The sequence below is a fragment of the Vespa crabro genome, chromosome 16 (assembly GCF_910589235.1).
Source record: "Vespa crabro chromosome 16, iyVesCrab1.2, whole genome shotgun sequence".
NCBI lineage: Eukaryota > Metazoa > Arthropoda > Insecta > Hymenoptera > Vespidae > Vespa > Vespa crabro.
In genome coordinates this window covers 5,552,487-5,568,097 of record NC_060970.1, presented here as the reverse complement: position 1 = coordinate 5,568,097, position 15,611 = coordinate 5,552,487, and the positions used below count along the sequence as shown (strand labels likewise).

The window sequence follows — 15,611 nt, the reverse complement described above, 5'->3', positions numbered from 1 at the left end:
TAGTCGTTATATTGTTTATGCGAACGTTCGTCACGTTACGTGATTAATTTTTTTAGAAAAAAATCTTGTCAGTTCTCACATTATTTATCTATTTCTTATTAACATTGTAGTTATTTGTAATTGGCATTTTTATAATAATGTGTGTGTATATGTATGTATGTATGTATATATATATATATATTTTTTTTTTTATTGATATTTTCATGGAATGTATGCAAGTACGTATGTGTGCGTGGGTGTGTGGGTGGATATGAGATGGCCGACAAGCTTCTGAAAAATACCCTCCAAGCGTTACAACCCTCACCACGTAGCTTCTCTTCCCCCCTTTCTCTCTCTCTCTCTCTCTCTCACTTTCGAACGAAGGGAGAGAGATCGAAACGAATGGGTCACACGTGTGCCACGTTCTCCCCTTTTTTCCCCGTTTTCCTTCCTTCCTTCCTTTCTTCTTTTCTTTCAAACACATCCCCCAAGAGCCAAGCCATTTCGTCGATTTCCCGGAACTCGCAAAAGACAGTCAAACTCATGAAACGACACCCACGAGCACATGTGATTTACACTCCTGCTAGGGGACCCCTTTCACCGACATTTTTTTTTTATTCGTGTTTTTTAGAGGGTGGGCAACGGACCTGTCTACGAATATTATAATATATCTACTAGATCGACCGATAAAAGTGTTCCTATAGATGATTTTAAATATCAATTACAAGCTTTTCCGAGGCTTTGAATAATTCCATGTTTGTAAAACATTTTTGGTCCGAGGGATCTTTTATAATTATTTCCAGGCTTATACACTTTGTACAATAAAATTTCAAGTGAAACTTTGAAACGACGAAGGTGGACTTACGATGCATCGAGCGATGCAATGGAAGATACATGAGTTAGAGCGAAGAGAATTGGGGCCTGGGGATAGGGACATGTCGAAGGGGTGGGTTAAAAAGGGGTTGAAAAGAACTAGACGTAGGTTGGTGACTCGAATATAAAGAGAAGCATTGAACTGGCATTGAATTCGATGAATATGCAATACCTTGGGATAGTATGGAATTGAAAAAATATCGAAGAGAGAGATAAGGCGAGATGTCCTGTTCAATGGGAAATGTAGGTATGTATGAGCATAGGTATGTACATGCATATAGCATAGAGACGATCGAGAAATGTCAGAGGAATAGAATTATTCCACTCAAATTTTTACGCGAATCTAGTTATGTTCTTTCTTTTTTTTTTTTCCCCCTTTTTTTTTATTTCTGATGAAAACGAAAATGCCTTTTACTAACGAGACCGATTGTTCGACGCTGTCGCCATCTTTCTTTTTATTTCCCACTCCTCGAAATATATACGGAAGATATTTGCTTAAAGCCTTGACAACGCTTTGACGAATACAAAAACGGTTTATACAATTTCCATAATTAATTCATCCTTCTCGTCGTACTAATAACAGGACCGTTGGAATTTACGGTCGAGGTCAATTGGGAATACGACGCGAGTATCTTTATGTTCTCTCTTCTCTAACGGGTGTCTCATGACGGACTTGCCATGAGAACAATTCGTTGCGTATGTAGATCCCTTTCCTTTTTTTTTCTCTTTTCTTTTTCCCCCTCAAAAAGGAGTAACCGATTTTTAATATTGGCTAGAAACTTTTGGCCGATTCCGTACAATAAATCGAAAAGAAGAAAATGCTTGAAAGAATCCATCGAAGAAAACATCGGTTAAAATTTCGAATTCCTCTCGTCGATTTACGAGGATGTTTCCAAAGACGTGGATAAATCGTTTCGGCCATCCTGCTCTTCCCACTCCTGCGAAAATAGAGGAGGAGGAGGAGGAGTGGGGATAAAAGTGCAGCTAAACCGCGACAAGAGAGCGCATATGAGTCTCGAATTCGTAAGGTGCAGTGTGTGCGTTCGAAAGATAGGACCGTAGTGGTAATGGTAACGCTGGTAAGGGTAGGGATGGTAGTGGTGGTGGTGGTAGTGCGGGCTAGGGGTAGGTAGGTAGGTAGGTAACTCCGGAGGTTCGAAAGTTTCGCGTGATAAGTGGCAAATGATTTATTCGACTCACGGCTCGCACCAGCGAGCGGTACAAATTACGTAGCGCGTTCAGAAAACCTTAGCGAGACGTGACAGTAATTCATACTTCTGAATTAGTGCTGCCAGTTTCCGTCGTTTTTCGAAACGTTCAAGATGGAAAGGGTAAAGGGTGGGGTTGGTCAGGAGGTTGGAGGTAAAGGTGTTACGTCGAACTTGCCTCGACTCGGACAAACTTTTCCGTTCTCATTTCGAAACGTTTCTAACCTGACATCCCGGAGATTTTTCTTCGGGAAATTAGCCTGAGATCGTTCAGGGTCGGGCGGGCCGAGAGGGAGAGAGAGGAGAAATAAAAAGAAATGTTTCTTCTTCTTCTTCTTCTTCTCAGAGGCGGTATTACATGTACCTACGTCATAAAAATCTGAATAGTAAAATTGTAAGGCAAAGATGTGCATCCTTTTTCCTGATTTTTCGTTGAAATTTTCAAATGCATCGCATCCTCGAGAAATGTGAAAACATGTATTATTAAATCTGATGTGTATGTGCGCGTGTATACGATAGAAAGCTAGGTTGAGAGAACGATAGCTATTTGGAATAAAAATTTGTCGAGAATTTCGAAAATGTCGAATCTACGTAATTTCATTTTGTGCAAAGACCTTACATGTTTGTTTTTATCTATGGGATGAGCCAAAAGTAAAACTACAAATCCACTACTTTGTCAATAGCATGAAGAAAGAAAAAAAATTAGTCAGCTTTTAACCTACGCAAATTGTAGATGCGCTTATTGAAAAAAGAAAAGTCTACAAAAATGTGGATTCGATTTCTATTCGCGAGAGAGAGAGAGAGGAGAGATCCTTTCGTTATAACGATAGCGGGTTTGGTCGGACTTAAGTGGAAAGAGAGAGAGAGAGAGAGTTCGTTAAGTCGAGTTGAAGTACAGGTAGTCGACTGCAGCTCCGATTATTTTCGGCTTGCTCGTGAAAAAAATTCGTTAACTCGCGAAATTGCGTCCTCCTTCGCAAACGTCGAGCCATACGAATATTCGTTCGAATATTTCTCGAAGATATAGAGAAAGTCGACTTTTTCGTTAATGACTCTCTAAGAGAAAGAGAAAGAGAGAGAGAGAGAGAGAAGGTGGAGAGAGGTGGTCTTCGTCTCGAGTAAAAAAGAAATTAAAAAAGGAACCTTACCGCTTCGCTTAATCGAGCATATCGACATGCAATCACTTAAAAATTGACGCGGTGGAATGACCGCTTGCAACGGACTAACTCATGCATAGAATACATATGTATATCTATATCTATATATACATATATATGTATGTATGCACACCCAAAGCTATATACGGATCGATGGAATTAATTCGGATACTGGAATTAATCCTGCTACCTCCCAAGAGTTTCAGTCATTCGATTACGATTATCAGGGATAATCTCTGTTGGATCGAAAATAATTATATTCATAAGACGATCATTATTCTGATAAAATTTAATGCTTAGACAAATAGCAAAATGGATTTGGTTTAAGGGGAAATATTATTGATTTTTCTCGAGTACTATCTGACGAAGGATAAAAATAATAGTTTTGTTTTTGGAAAAACCGTGAGAATAACAATTGCGTACGTTTGTTGGGAGTCCTGGCAGAAAGAATATATTATCAAGCTTTCCGAGAGAATAGGAAAAAGGAATGAAGGAAGAAGAATAAAAATACAAAGAGTAGAATTGAAAGAGAGAGAAGGAGAGAGGTTCTAACGAGTAGAAACGGCCTTGACATCACGGAAAAGAAGACACGTATTTTGTTAGACACCTACGCGAACGAAAACGTGCTCTTTTTTAACGATTCTCTCGGTTAGTTAAAAAAAGAGAGAGAAAACTTTCATTTCTAATTTAGATGATTATTAAACATTATCGAAACTTTGTATACATATATCTTGAATATATGAAATATATCTAGCATTTCGTTCATGTTATTTATAGATTATCTTTTTGCAAAATGTAAACTTGTAAAATGAAACTTTTCTCCGAAAATTTTACGACACTCTTCCCCCAAAAGATCATAAGCAATTTTCAAAGTCAACTTTCTCTCATGACTTTGCATTTGTAAAAACTCCGACGATCTCTCTTTCTCTCTAAATTCTGAAGAATGACTCGAGACAAAGAAAGAAAGAAAGAAAGAAAGAAAGAAAAAAGAAAAAAAAAAACAGAGACATCCGGCGAGAGAAAAAATGAGAAGAAAAGAAAGAAAACGAGAGAAAGAGAGTAGAGGTCCAGCTTCGCGCTTGCTTCATTAACGGAAGCAAGGGCATCGCGGTTGAAAGAGATTGGAAGGTCGAGTGAAAAAAAAGAACGGTACGGAACTGAAAAAGGGGATGATGGTGTTGGAGGAGGAGGAGGAATCAGGCGGGTAGGAGAGGCTGTTGAGCCGCATGGCGGCTTCGGGGGTGGGAAGTAGACGACGTCGACGTGCTCGTTGGGTCGCGTCGTAATGGCCAAGTCGCTGAGCCTAGACACACTCTCGGATACTACTTCAGGATTGGATCGAAGATATAACCGACGTTGCTTTAACGCTTTTAGAAAAGACCCGGGAGAGCGAGTGAAAGAGAAAGAGAGAGGCTTTGAAGGATTTAAGGAGAACCTTCGAGATTTCGTCGGGCATTCTTCTTCTTCTTCATCTTTTTTGCCTCTCTTTTTTTTCTCTAATTTCGTGACAGGGACGAGTGGATACAACGATCGAGTGGAAGAAAATATTTCTTTTTCTTTTTTTTTTTTTTTTTTTGGTAATGCGATACTTTTTCTCGCAATTGTGATTTGATTGGAAAAATGTTTGACTAAGTTTTTGAAGGATGTTTTTCGAAGATATTTTGGAGATTTTCTTTCACATTTTTTTCTATTTTTCTTTTCTTTCCTTTTCTTTTTTTTCTTTCAATCTCAAGAGTTATGTTACCTTTGGTACATATATACATATATACATATATATATATATACATATATATATATATATATATATATATATATATATATATATGTATACATATGTATGTATGGAGAAAAATATATATCGTATATGTAAGTACAATCGGAAAGTAGATTTTATTCGTTGCACGTGCCTCGGCAAACGTGCGAACGAGCTCGAGCGAATCAAAGCGTTGAATCTGGCCTGGGAAGAGGGCTGTAACTTCCCTAAACGAGTTTTCCTCTTTTCCTTTTTCTTTCTAACTATCTATCCATATGTCGATCTATCTATTTATATTTATCTTTTATTTTTTCCGAGCGGCGATCAAGAGACTTTGAAGAAAATTTGATGATACCAAACGAAATTTCTTTTTCTCGGTTTCAACCTCTTCAGAAAGGGCATTTGTTGTTAGGAGGATGGGCCTAAAGTTCCTAGATTATATTATATCGATATATTATATCGATTACTCCTTTTTCGTTATCTTATGGGCCAATTTATTTTTTCGGTTTACAAAGCCCTTAGAGAAATTTTTCGCCCACCCTCTATACGAGAAGAACAAGAATTATTTAATGTAGATGAACGAAAAAGAGATCTATTCTCTCTCTCTCTCTCTCTCTCTCTCTCTCCCTCTCTCTCTCCCTGTGTTATTACCCAAATGAAAAAAAAATAAAACGGAAATAAAAAAGGGAATAGAAAAAAAAACGAAATATCAAGGTAGTAATGTCAGAGGGTGAATAAATAATAATAAAAAAAGAATCTCTCTTGCATTCGTTCGACGTGTATAAGAGAGTGAATTATCATAAGCGTAAAGACGTACAAGAGAACGCGAGCGCGTTGTGTGTGTGTGTGTGTGTGTGTGTGTGTGCAAGTCTTCTCACGATACTCGACGTCTCGTTGGATCGTTAAGAGTTAAACCTTCCTTCGTTAAGCTCCAGCTTTGAATTTCAATGGCAATAACCACGATCGCGATACTTTATTAAATTGCTCTTCCCTCCCCTACTTTTCTCTCTCCTACTCATTCAAGTTGCGAGGAGAATACGGATAAAATAAAAAGGACGAAGAAACTATCGTTGCTCTTTTTTGCCATCATTTTCAATATTTATATTGTAGATTAAAATATTTTTGAATAAATTTTCTTTGCTTTCCCTTATCATGACAATATAAAATATTATCTTAGTAGAATGGTCTTATAAAAATTATCGATGAAAATAAGATTTAATATTTTGAGCAACAGGAAGGTTGTATTTTGTTTAAATACAAAATGGCCTCGATCGCCATGTTGTTTTGGCCGAAAAGGAAGGTTATCTTGAGATTGGAAAAAAAAGATAAACGATAATTTTTGATCGAAAAAAGTTTTTATTTCGACAACTGTCGTCTCATCATAGCACATGTTCTTATCGTACGTGTGTTGGTATGCGTGAGAGAGAGAGGAAGAGAGAGAGGGAGAGAGTATGAGGAAGAGAGAGAGAGGACAATAAACATTTCTTAAATAACCTCGTAACGATACGCATACATATATAATTTCACCTTTTTTCATTTCATTTTTATATTACTTAATTAGCATCTCTCTCGCTCTCACTGAATCTTTTTTATCTTGTTTCTAATATACATTCTATACGTTCAAAAAATTTCATAATTTTTATTGGAAATATAGATATTAACTTCTATATTTTCTAAACTGTTTATATTCTTCATCTATTACTGTCATGCTTATTCCGATCTCATCGGCCAATTTCTCTCTCTCTCTCTCTCTCTCTCTCTCTTTCTCCTCACTCTCTCTCTATCTCTCTCACTCTTCGTCGCCATCTTGATTTCTATCATTTTTCTCATAAAATAAAAGGAATTCTTTTATATCGTCCTGTTAATAACTGCAAAACCGTTAAGACGGATTTAGACTGCAACACTAAATTACACATTTGTACATCGTTAACATCCTCGAAAGTGTCTCACACACATACATACACACACGCACACTATCACTCCTTTAATCTTATCGAAAACTCGTCGTGTAGGTTATAATAAAGTAGGTCCGAGTTTTTTGACATTTTTCACAAATGCACAAACGCACACTTACGTTATATTGTTTATGACGTGCACACGCATACATACACGCATGTATACGTTTATTCATGTTTCATTCATTGAAACTAAATAGTTTCAAATGATTTCTCATCTTCGGATCTTTAGTAATTTATCATTTTAGTTACTTTTATTATCTTCTATTATTAGCGTTTATTTATTGTTATTAATATTATTATTATTAGTAGTAATATTATTATTAGTATTATTATTATTATTGTTATTATTATTATTATTATTATTATTATTATTATTATTATTATTATTATTATTATTATTATTATTATTATTATGACTCTCTTGGAGCATGCTAATGGAGCGTCTAATCTTCGTCCCATTGTCGAAAAGACGTACAATGTTCGATATGCACGATATTTTTTTGATATTATTATTATTATATAATAATTATTATATTTTAGTATTATTATTATTATTATTATTATTATTATTATTATTATTATATAATATTATTATTTCGTACTCGGGAACTTTGAAACACGGATCCGAGGATGGGGCAGTGAATCCTAGAACCGAAATATATATATATATATATATATATATATATATATATATATATAATGTAAAACTAAGTAACCTGCGTTTATGCGTAATACGTCTCAATAATTAATTTATTATTTATTATCATTATTATTATTACAATTATGAATATTTTTCTCCGTATAAAGGGAAGAAACAAATATGAACGATGCGTCGATTTATGCACTTGAAAAATTTTGTCAAAGTTTCCAGTAATTTTTAACACTTGCATACGTACACACATACACGCTCGTGAACCATTGAAACAATTAATTTGAACATATATTTAATATTAATAAATTCGAGATAATACGTGTTCAAATGTTGAGCGAGTTCTTTATTGGGTCTTCAAACAATTTTTAGATTATGTTGTATCTCTATCTTTCTATTTTTCATTTACAAAAATTCACTTAATATTTTTTATAATAAGAAATTCTTCTTCTTCTTATTATTATTATTATTATTATCATCATTATTATTATTATTATTATTATTAATATGATTATTATTAATAATATTATCATTATTACGGAACATTAGTATGACGAAAAAATAATATATGTATATATTTCAAATGTCGACGTCAATACATACGTTCATACATACATACATAGATAGATACATATAGCAATGTATGTAGCAGGAGATGGATGTACATGCAATACGTAGTATATATGTGAATTAAGAAACAAAATTTGATTTATATTAACCAAATTTGTTCTTTTTTATTTTTTTACTATAAACACGTTGATAATTTTTATTTTCACCCTCTTCTTTACCATCAAAGATAAACTGATGATTTCGAACGTACAACAGTTTTATTTATTTACTTTTTATTTTCTCGATAAAGAATATATTTAATAAAAGAAGAAAAAAAATAAGATAGGAAAAGGGAGAGAGAGAGAATATAGGCAGATATTGGGAGAGTGAAGGGGAGATTATAAAAAAAGTGTATCGTTTCGAACCTACGCGCTCATTCTAGCATGTAATCGCTTTGGCAACATTTCAAACTATACATTCATAAAGAATATGACAGGAGAAAGCATTATCTTCGACTGCCTTTTCACCACTATACCACTACAACAGTAACTACTTTAGGCTACTGTTTAGTATGTTCCATAAAGATATACGGGATGGACCGAAAGTTTCTAGCAGCTTTTTTTTATTTGTACGATCTAAGGAAAAAGAATTAGCTTAAAATGTCCTAGCTTAATAAAGAATAATCGATTTTTAAAATCACCTAGGAACACTTTTGGTCCATCCATATATATTCCATGATTAGGACGCATATATTTTGTCCCTTTCTCGGATGATACTTTATCGACATTGAAAAGAAAGAGGGAGAAGCCATCTTATTTTAACATCAAGCTAGTTCCTCAAGTTGATTAAATTTATTGATTTTTTGGTCGTACTAGCTAAGCAAAAATAATCTAAAAGGAGAAAATTGATACAAATTTACTAATTCTTTCTAAAGATAAAAAATATCTTAATAATCGAATATGATAATACATTTTTGACAATAATATCCGCCATGCAGGATCACGTCGATAAAAAATTTTTTATATATTTAGTCATTATTCAGAATGATAAATATGTTTAATATATGTTTATATTGTCACGATCTGCTGTTAAAAAAATGTAACATCTCTCTCTCTCTCTCTCTCTCTCTCTCTCTCTCTCGTTCGTTGCACGAATGCATTCGTTAGAAAGAAGTTAGTAAACTCACAATCAGTTGTATTGTGTGTCACGTATTTCGAACCATGTATAGTATAACAAACGAGGTACAGTCAGTAATGTAGAACAGAGGGAAATTTTTACGTGCCTTTTTCTCTCTCTTTCAAAATTCGTCGAAATAATAATTTATTTAATCCAAAGCGTTGTCGAATATAATGACATGTTTTTTTCATTTTCTTTTCTATACTCAAAACGCCGTTTTTATCTCTCGTGGAAAATCATTTAAACTTTATTCCTTTTGTTTCATAACAATATCAATCACAAAAGCGAATCCAATTCGTTCTATGAATCTTTGAAATGTCGATTAATCAGAGAATAAGATTGAATCGTTTCCACTAATCAAATTCAATCTTTTTCCGAAAACCAATGAAAATGAACCCTTACGAAGATCGATCGTAAAGGCAAGAATACAATTGTCTTCTTCCGTATTAATCTGACTAGTCCAAGCATTGTTGAGCGTCATCGACTTAATGACGTTATTTAATTTCTCATTTAATATATAAAGCAATTAAGATTTAAATCATATAATGTTAAGAGAACGATCGATGATGACGATGACGATTAATAGATATTCTTGTCGTTATTACGTATACATATGGCATAATGATTTTTCTTTTTTTTTTCTAGAAAAATAGTTTCAAGAAATAGAATCGAAAGTCATTTAAGTTTGAATGGCTTAATTGATTGACAATGTTTAATACAAACATATAGACATGTAATTATTTAGAAATGACAGTTGTGCGTTAGTTCAGACGATTATCGAACCTAACTGGCTGAGTTTACGTGAAGGAGCTTTTGTTATCTGAAAGGTCGATCTATTTCAAACGAAGAAAGTAAATCGGCTAGCTCTCTCTCTCTCTCTCGCTTGCTCTCTCCGAATAGCAGGTCAAATATGCTTCGGCTGAGTTTTCAACGATGATGACGGAAGTATCGATTGGCCGGGTTAAAAATTGTAAAGGGAATATGAGGAAGCGACGACTGTACCTACGAGCTTGTCCAAGATTGTAATCTAACATCAAAAGTTGTCGTTATGTAAAGATTATTAACGAAATTGACTACCTTATTTCATAGATAAATGAAAAAAATAAACCATTGTAAAAAAAAAACATTTGAAAAATAAATATCCTTTACAAAATGAATAATAAACTATATGTACGTATATACACGAGAGGCATATATGTGTGTACGTATATATATATACATATATACACAAAACGTCTATACATCTATATAAAAATATATCTACGCAAATACATATACGTGTGTATACTATTTAATTATACATATCAATTATACGAGAGATTTATGCACGTTAAGTATATACGTATATGTATTTGTAGTATATTAATATGTTTAATTGAAATTGAAATGAAAAAATTTGTGCATAAAATAAAATAGAACTATGCACGTATATTAAACAGAAATACGTGCGCGCAGAAAGTTAAAGAAAAGTGTAATACAGGGTGGGCTAAAATCTGAAGTGAAAATTAGTCTAAAAAGTGTCGAAACAGAATAATTGACTTTTAAAATAAGCTAGATACTTTTAGAGACCTTTGGCCCTGCCTATAGAAATGTTCAAACATGTGACTTGTTACTTATTCTCCAGCCTTTGTTCTCAATTTTTTTTATATACGAAACTACATGAATACAGACACACGCATGCACACAAATGCAGTTAGCAGACGTATTTAAAAACACGTTTGATATTTTTAACGAATATCGACACGTGTGTGTATAACTAACGAATTCTATTCTCCCTCCCTCCCCCCCCCCCCCCCCCCCTCTCTCTCTCTCTCTCGCGTTGTCCTTTCAATTTTGTCCCTTTTCTCTAGAAAAAGGGAAAAAAGAAATAAAAAGGATGAAAAAATTCTTCACAGAAAGATAAAAGAATCTAGTTAAATAGTTGGAAGTATATATCTCGTGATACGTGATCAGAGAAACTCTAAACTCGGTTTGGAAAGTAACGGGGATCGATACATGCAAACCCTTCCTAGTGTCTCTGTCTCTCTTTATCTGGAGAAAAAAAGAAGGAAACAAAAAAATACAAACAGCAGTGATATAAAACGTCGTGCATCGAGTAATTACATCAGGATCCGCAGTACGCGACCGACATTCGAACGAGAGTAATTAACGATATTTATCCAGTACAATGTCGACCGATTTTACGCATTTCTCTTTTTTTTTCTCTATTAGCAAAATGGAACGACGATTCATACAAAAGATTAATGTTCTATTTCCGTTGTGCTCTATACCTCACACACGTGTGGGTGTGTGTGTGAATGTGTGCGTGTATATGTAATACATATGAATATATTAATTGTTCAAATATATAAGTTAATATTTATTCATATGTATACGTGTGTGTACATATATACTTCAATATTGGTTCATAACTTTTGTTCGCATATATATATATATATATATATATATATATATATATATATATATATATGTCTGTGTGTGTGTATATTTTTGCCCATGTTTATATATCAATTTTCTCCCCATTTATATATGTATCAATATTGTTCATATTCTCATGTATACTCCGGTATGTCATATTAAATATCTAGAATTCGTGAAAAGGCCAGGACTTTCGGGTCGTCCGAGAATGGTGGGGGCAGGGAGCCGAATCTGGATTGTTCGTTTCTTCAGAGTCTCAATTTATTAGCATGTGTTTTAAACCACTGGAGCTTTCGAGACCTTAGATTAATCTTCTTATAAATATCAACTTAATCTACAGATCAATATTGTTCCTATATGTATGTATGTATAGACGTAAAATATAACATAATGTAATATGAAATATACAAAAATTGTTAGCGACGAAACAATTTTCTACAATTATCTACCAAATAATTAAAAAAAAGAAAAAAATCATATAAATAATTTCTCGTAATAAGTAAATACATAGTAATAATTATTATTACAAATAAAATGCATATAGGTTTATAGTTGTCGAAAGGAGGATCCTAATAACGATTATTTTAATATCATTTATTACGACTGATATAATATTCATTGGAAATATTACGAAATAAATGGATATTCAGAATAAAATCCACTGTCTTCACCCAGAAATATGTTCGATTTAATGATATGTTATGCGATATGTTTTTAGGATATAAGTTGAACAAAAAATTCGAGATAAACGTTAATAGCATTTGACGAAAAATAATCCAATACGTGTCACTTTTCATTTATGAAAAAGAAAAAAGAGAATTAATAAACAAAAAAAAAAAAAAAGAAAGAAGAATAATAATAACGATGATGATAATAATAGTAATAATAAAAACCGCATAGAACGAATTTTTTTTGGCAATCACGTTGCCAAGTAAATGCGTTTCTTTTTATTCATCGAACGATTCGCCATATTTGCGACATGCTGATATATTAAATATATCAGTGCGACCAAAGAATCTCTAGGTGGGCCAAAAAGAGTTCCGAGATAATTATAAAAATAAATTATTCCTTTTTAAGACTTATTAGGCTTATAGTGTTAGGCTTGTGGTTTTACATTTTCTTCTAAAAAAAAAAAAAAAAAAAAAAAAAGTGAACCTAAAAGCTGTTGAAAAAAGACAATTGATTTTGAAAATCACCTGGGAGTACTTTTGAACCACCGTCTATAAAAAAAGAAGTAAATAAATAAATGAAAATTGATAATTGTAGAATTTTCGTTTAAAACGTTTTGTCACGAGAAAATAAATTGATCGGAGCAAATCGTCGAAATTGCAAGCCACACGCTATCTCTCCTTTTTTTCAAACACACGCGACACCAATGTATACGTACGTGCATAGATGCGTACACACATTCGTACTAAACATGGGAACTCGAGATTGGCCTTTCGGCTTAAGGTTTAAGGTTTAATCGAGCAAGTGTTTAGGTAAACGCGCGTGTGAACTTGTTCGCGTAACAGAAATCCTCCATTTTGTATCCTTTTTTTTCTCTTCTTTTTTCGTTCCTTCTTTTTCTCGAATCACTTTCATGATCAAACAAATTAGGTTTATTTACATGGTAGGCTAAAAGTTTGTAGGTGATTTTAGAAAACGATTACTCGTTTTCGAGACCTTTTAGGTTCATAGTCAGGTTTACAGTTTTACGATCTAAAAATGAAATTTACCTTTAGAAAATGTTTCGAAAAAGAGTAACTGATTTTTAAAACCGTTTAGGAAAAGACTTTTAACTTAAAAATTTTGAATGTTTAATCCTTAATATCGGCAATTTTCTAACGAATATTAAATAGTTAATTCCTGATCCCCGTCGGCGCCGAACGGTTAAAAAAGCACGTGCCAATCGATGACCAAAGCTAAACTCGCCGTTAAATCCCTCCGAAGATCCCTCAAGAAATCCATTCGAACCTTATTACGAACCTTTGAGAAGGTTAAGTAATAATAAACTCGGTAAAAAATCCGAGAAATTTGAAATGAAAGAAAGAAAAATATTATCGACGCATCGTCCTCTCACACACACACACACACACACACACACACGGACACACACACGGACACTCGATTTCTCTTTGTCTCTTTCTAAAATATTCCAATTAGTCAATTCTGGAATTGACTAGAAGGTCTAAACGCAAACGGAAAAAGGGGCCCTTACGGTAGCCCTAGCCCTTTTTTTCTTTTCTTTTCTTTTCTTTTCTTTTCTTTTCTTTTAATCAAAGGGCCTACCTACGCAATCCATCGGCGGACACGCGTCTTGCACAGCAGTCTTCCTCCATTTTCTTTTTTCTTTTTTATATTTTTACCTTCTTCCTTCTTCCACACAACATTCTTCCTCCCGTTTATATTATTTACTTTGTGTTAGGACTCCAAAGAAGAAAGAAGAATTAGAACGATCATAAGAGGTAGGACATAACGTCAGAGTTTGAATATTGTTGGTAACACTGAGCTTTCTTAGAGATTCGTTTTCTCTCTTTCTCTCTCCCCCTCCCTCCCTCCCTCCCTCCCTCTCTATCTCTCTAACTCATGATCTATACCATGAATTATTTCTTTTTTAATCTCTTTGCACATACACAAGCACTGCAATATTTATCAGAGTCGTCGACACCATAAATAATGTTTCACTTGGGATCTCCCTAAGTCAATGTATCATATTTGTTCTTGTCATCGTGAGATTTGTTGAATGAAATCTTTGTGTGTGCGCGCGTGTGTGATATGTATGTATGTATGTATGTATGTATGTATGACGTACATATGTGTGCATATATCTGTTATATTCGTTCACTACTGCGAGTCCAGCATACGACAGCCACCAATGTAGAAGGATCGAGCCCAGATAAAGAAGAGAGGAAAAAAAAGAGTTAAAGGAAAAAGAAAAACAAAGGACAAATCAGCAGTCGGTATCATCCTCCTGATGGCGTCTACGTAGTTCCAAGTAACGATGCCGTGGGTCGCAGTAATGAAGTAGCGGTACCTAGACATCAGTTCCAGTGCCTTCCTGATAGCCCTCATCGGGTGAGCTACGCGTGGATCCTAATACACGTTTGAGGGCCGATACAGGCGGTAATACGGGTACACCCTTTTGCCATACGCGCATTTGTTTCGCACCTGGTGGAAATTGTTCGACCGTTGGTGCTACAACGGCTAGCGTTTCCTTGGACGACGTATATGAACTGACTTGTAACGAAGCACCTCTGCAATTATCTCTACAACCATCCCTACAACTGTTGTTGCCGGTGCTGTCTCTCGTAGTAGCGGTACTATTGTCCCAAAGACAACTGGAATATAATATTTTACCATCGTCGACTAATTCCATACGGCCGACGCCAGCAACATAATCACCACCGGTAGTAACGTAAGGCGTTAGATCTTCGGCCGAGCCACGTCTAGTGTCTCTTATCAAATCAGGATTATCGATGGGCATCAATGATGTAGTCGATGAAAAACATCCACCGGTCGGTGGTACCACCAAGGACGATCTACCACAACTACCGATGCCACCTTGACCACGTTCATCGTATCTCGTAACGTTGCTGTAATCACTTTCGTTCTGGACCAAGGCCGTTTGCGGTCTTTGGACGTAACTTAGGTTCAAGGATACCGGCGGTTTCGCATCGATCCCGAACGACGTTGTTTCGATCTCTTCGCGTTTTCTTCGAGCCAACGACGAGGTGGTCGATGGATTTTCCATTGGGTTTGTCGTTTCGCCGTTCCCTTCACCTGATACCGTTTCAACCGGTGTTTGAGATTTCACATCTTTAAGGGGCATCCTTCTTAGACGAATGAAAAGTATTAGGATGATCAGTAGGATGAAAAGTATCAGGCCTACCAATGCTGCCGATATCCCTG

At 34.6% G+C, this 15,611-nt stretch overlaps 1 protein-coding gene across 4 annotated transcripts in view; it reads right to left on the bottom strand.

The window, feature by feature from the left end:
• Nucleotides 1–15,611, bottom strand: part of LOC124429904 (leucine-rich repeat-containing protein 4B) — a 28,558-nt gene that overhangs the window by 11,699 nt on the left and 1,248 nt on the right. For 3 of the 4 annotated variants that reach the window (XM_046975781.1, XM_046975782.1, XM_046975784.1), the window contains exon 1: nt 13,992–15,611. This exon is cut by the window's right edge and continues 1,248 nt beyond it. In XM_046975781.1, coding sequence (XP_046831737.1) covers nt 14,737–15,611 — 875 coding nt within the window. In that variant the 3' untranslated portion in view covers nt 13,992–14,736. Of the gene's footprint in view, nt 1–6,306; nt 7,574–13,991 lie in introns of those variants that run through there. The other variant, XM_046975785.1, reaches the window with a different exon arrangement.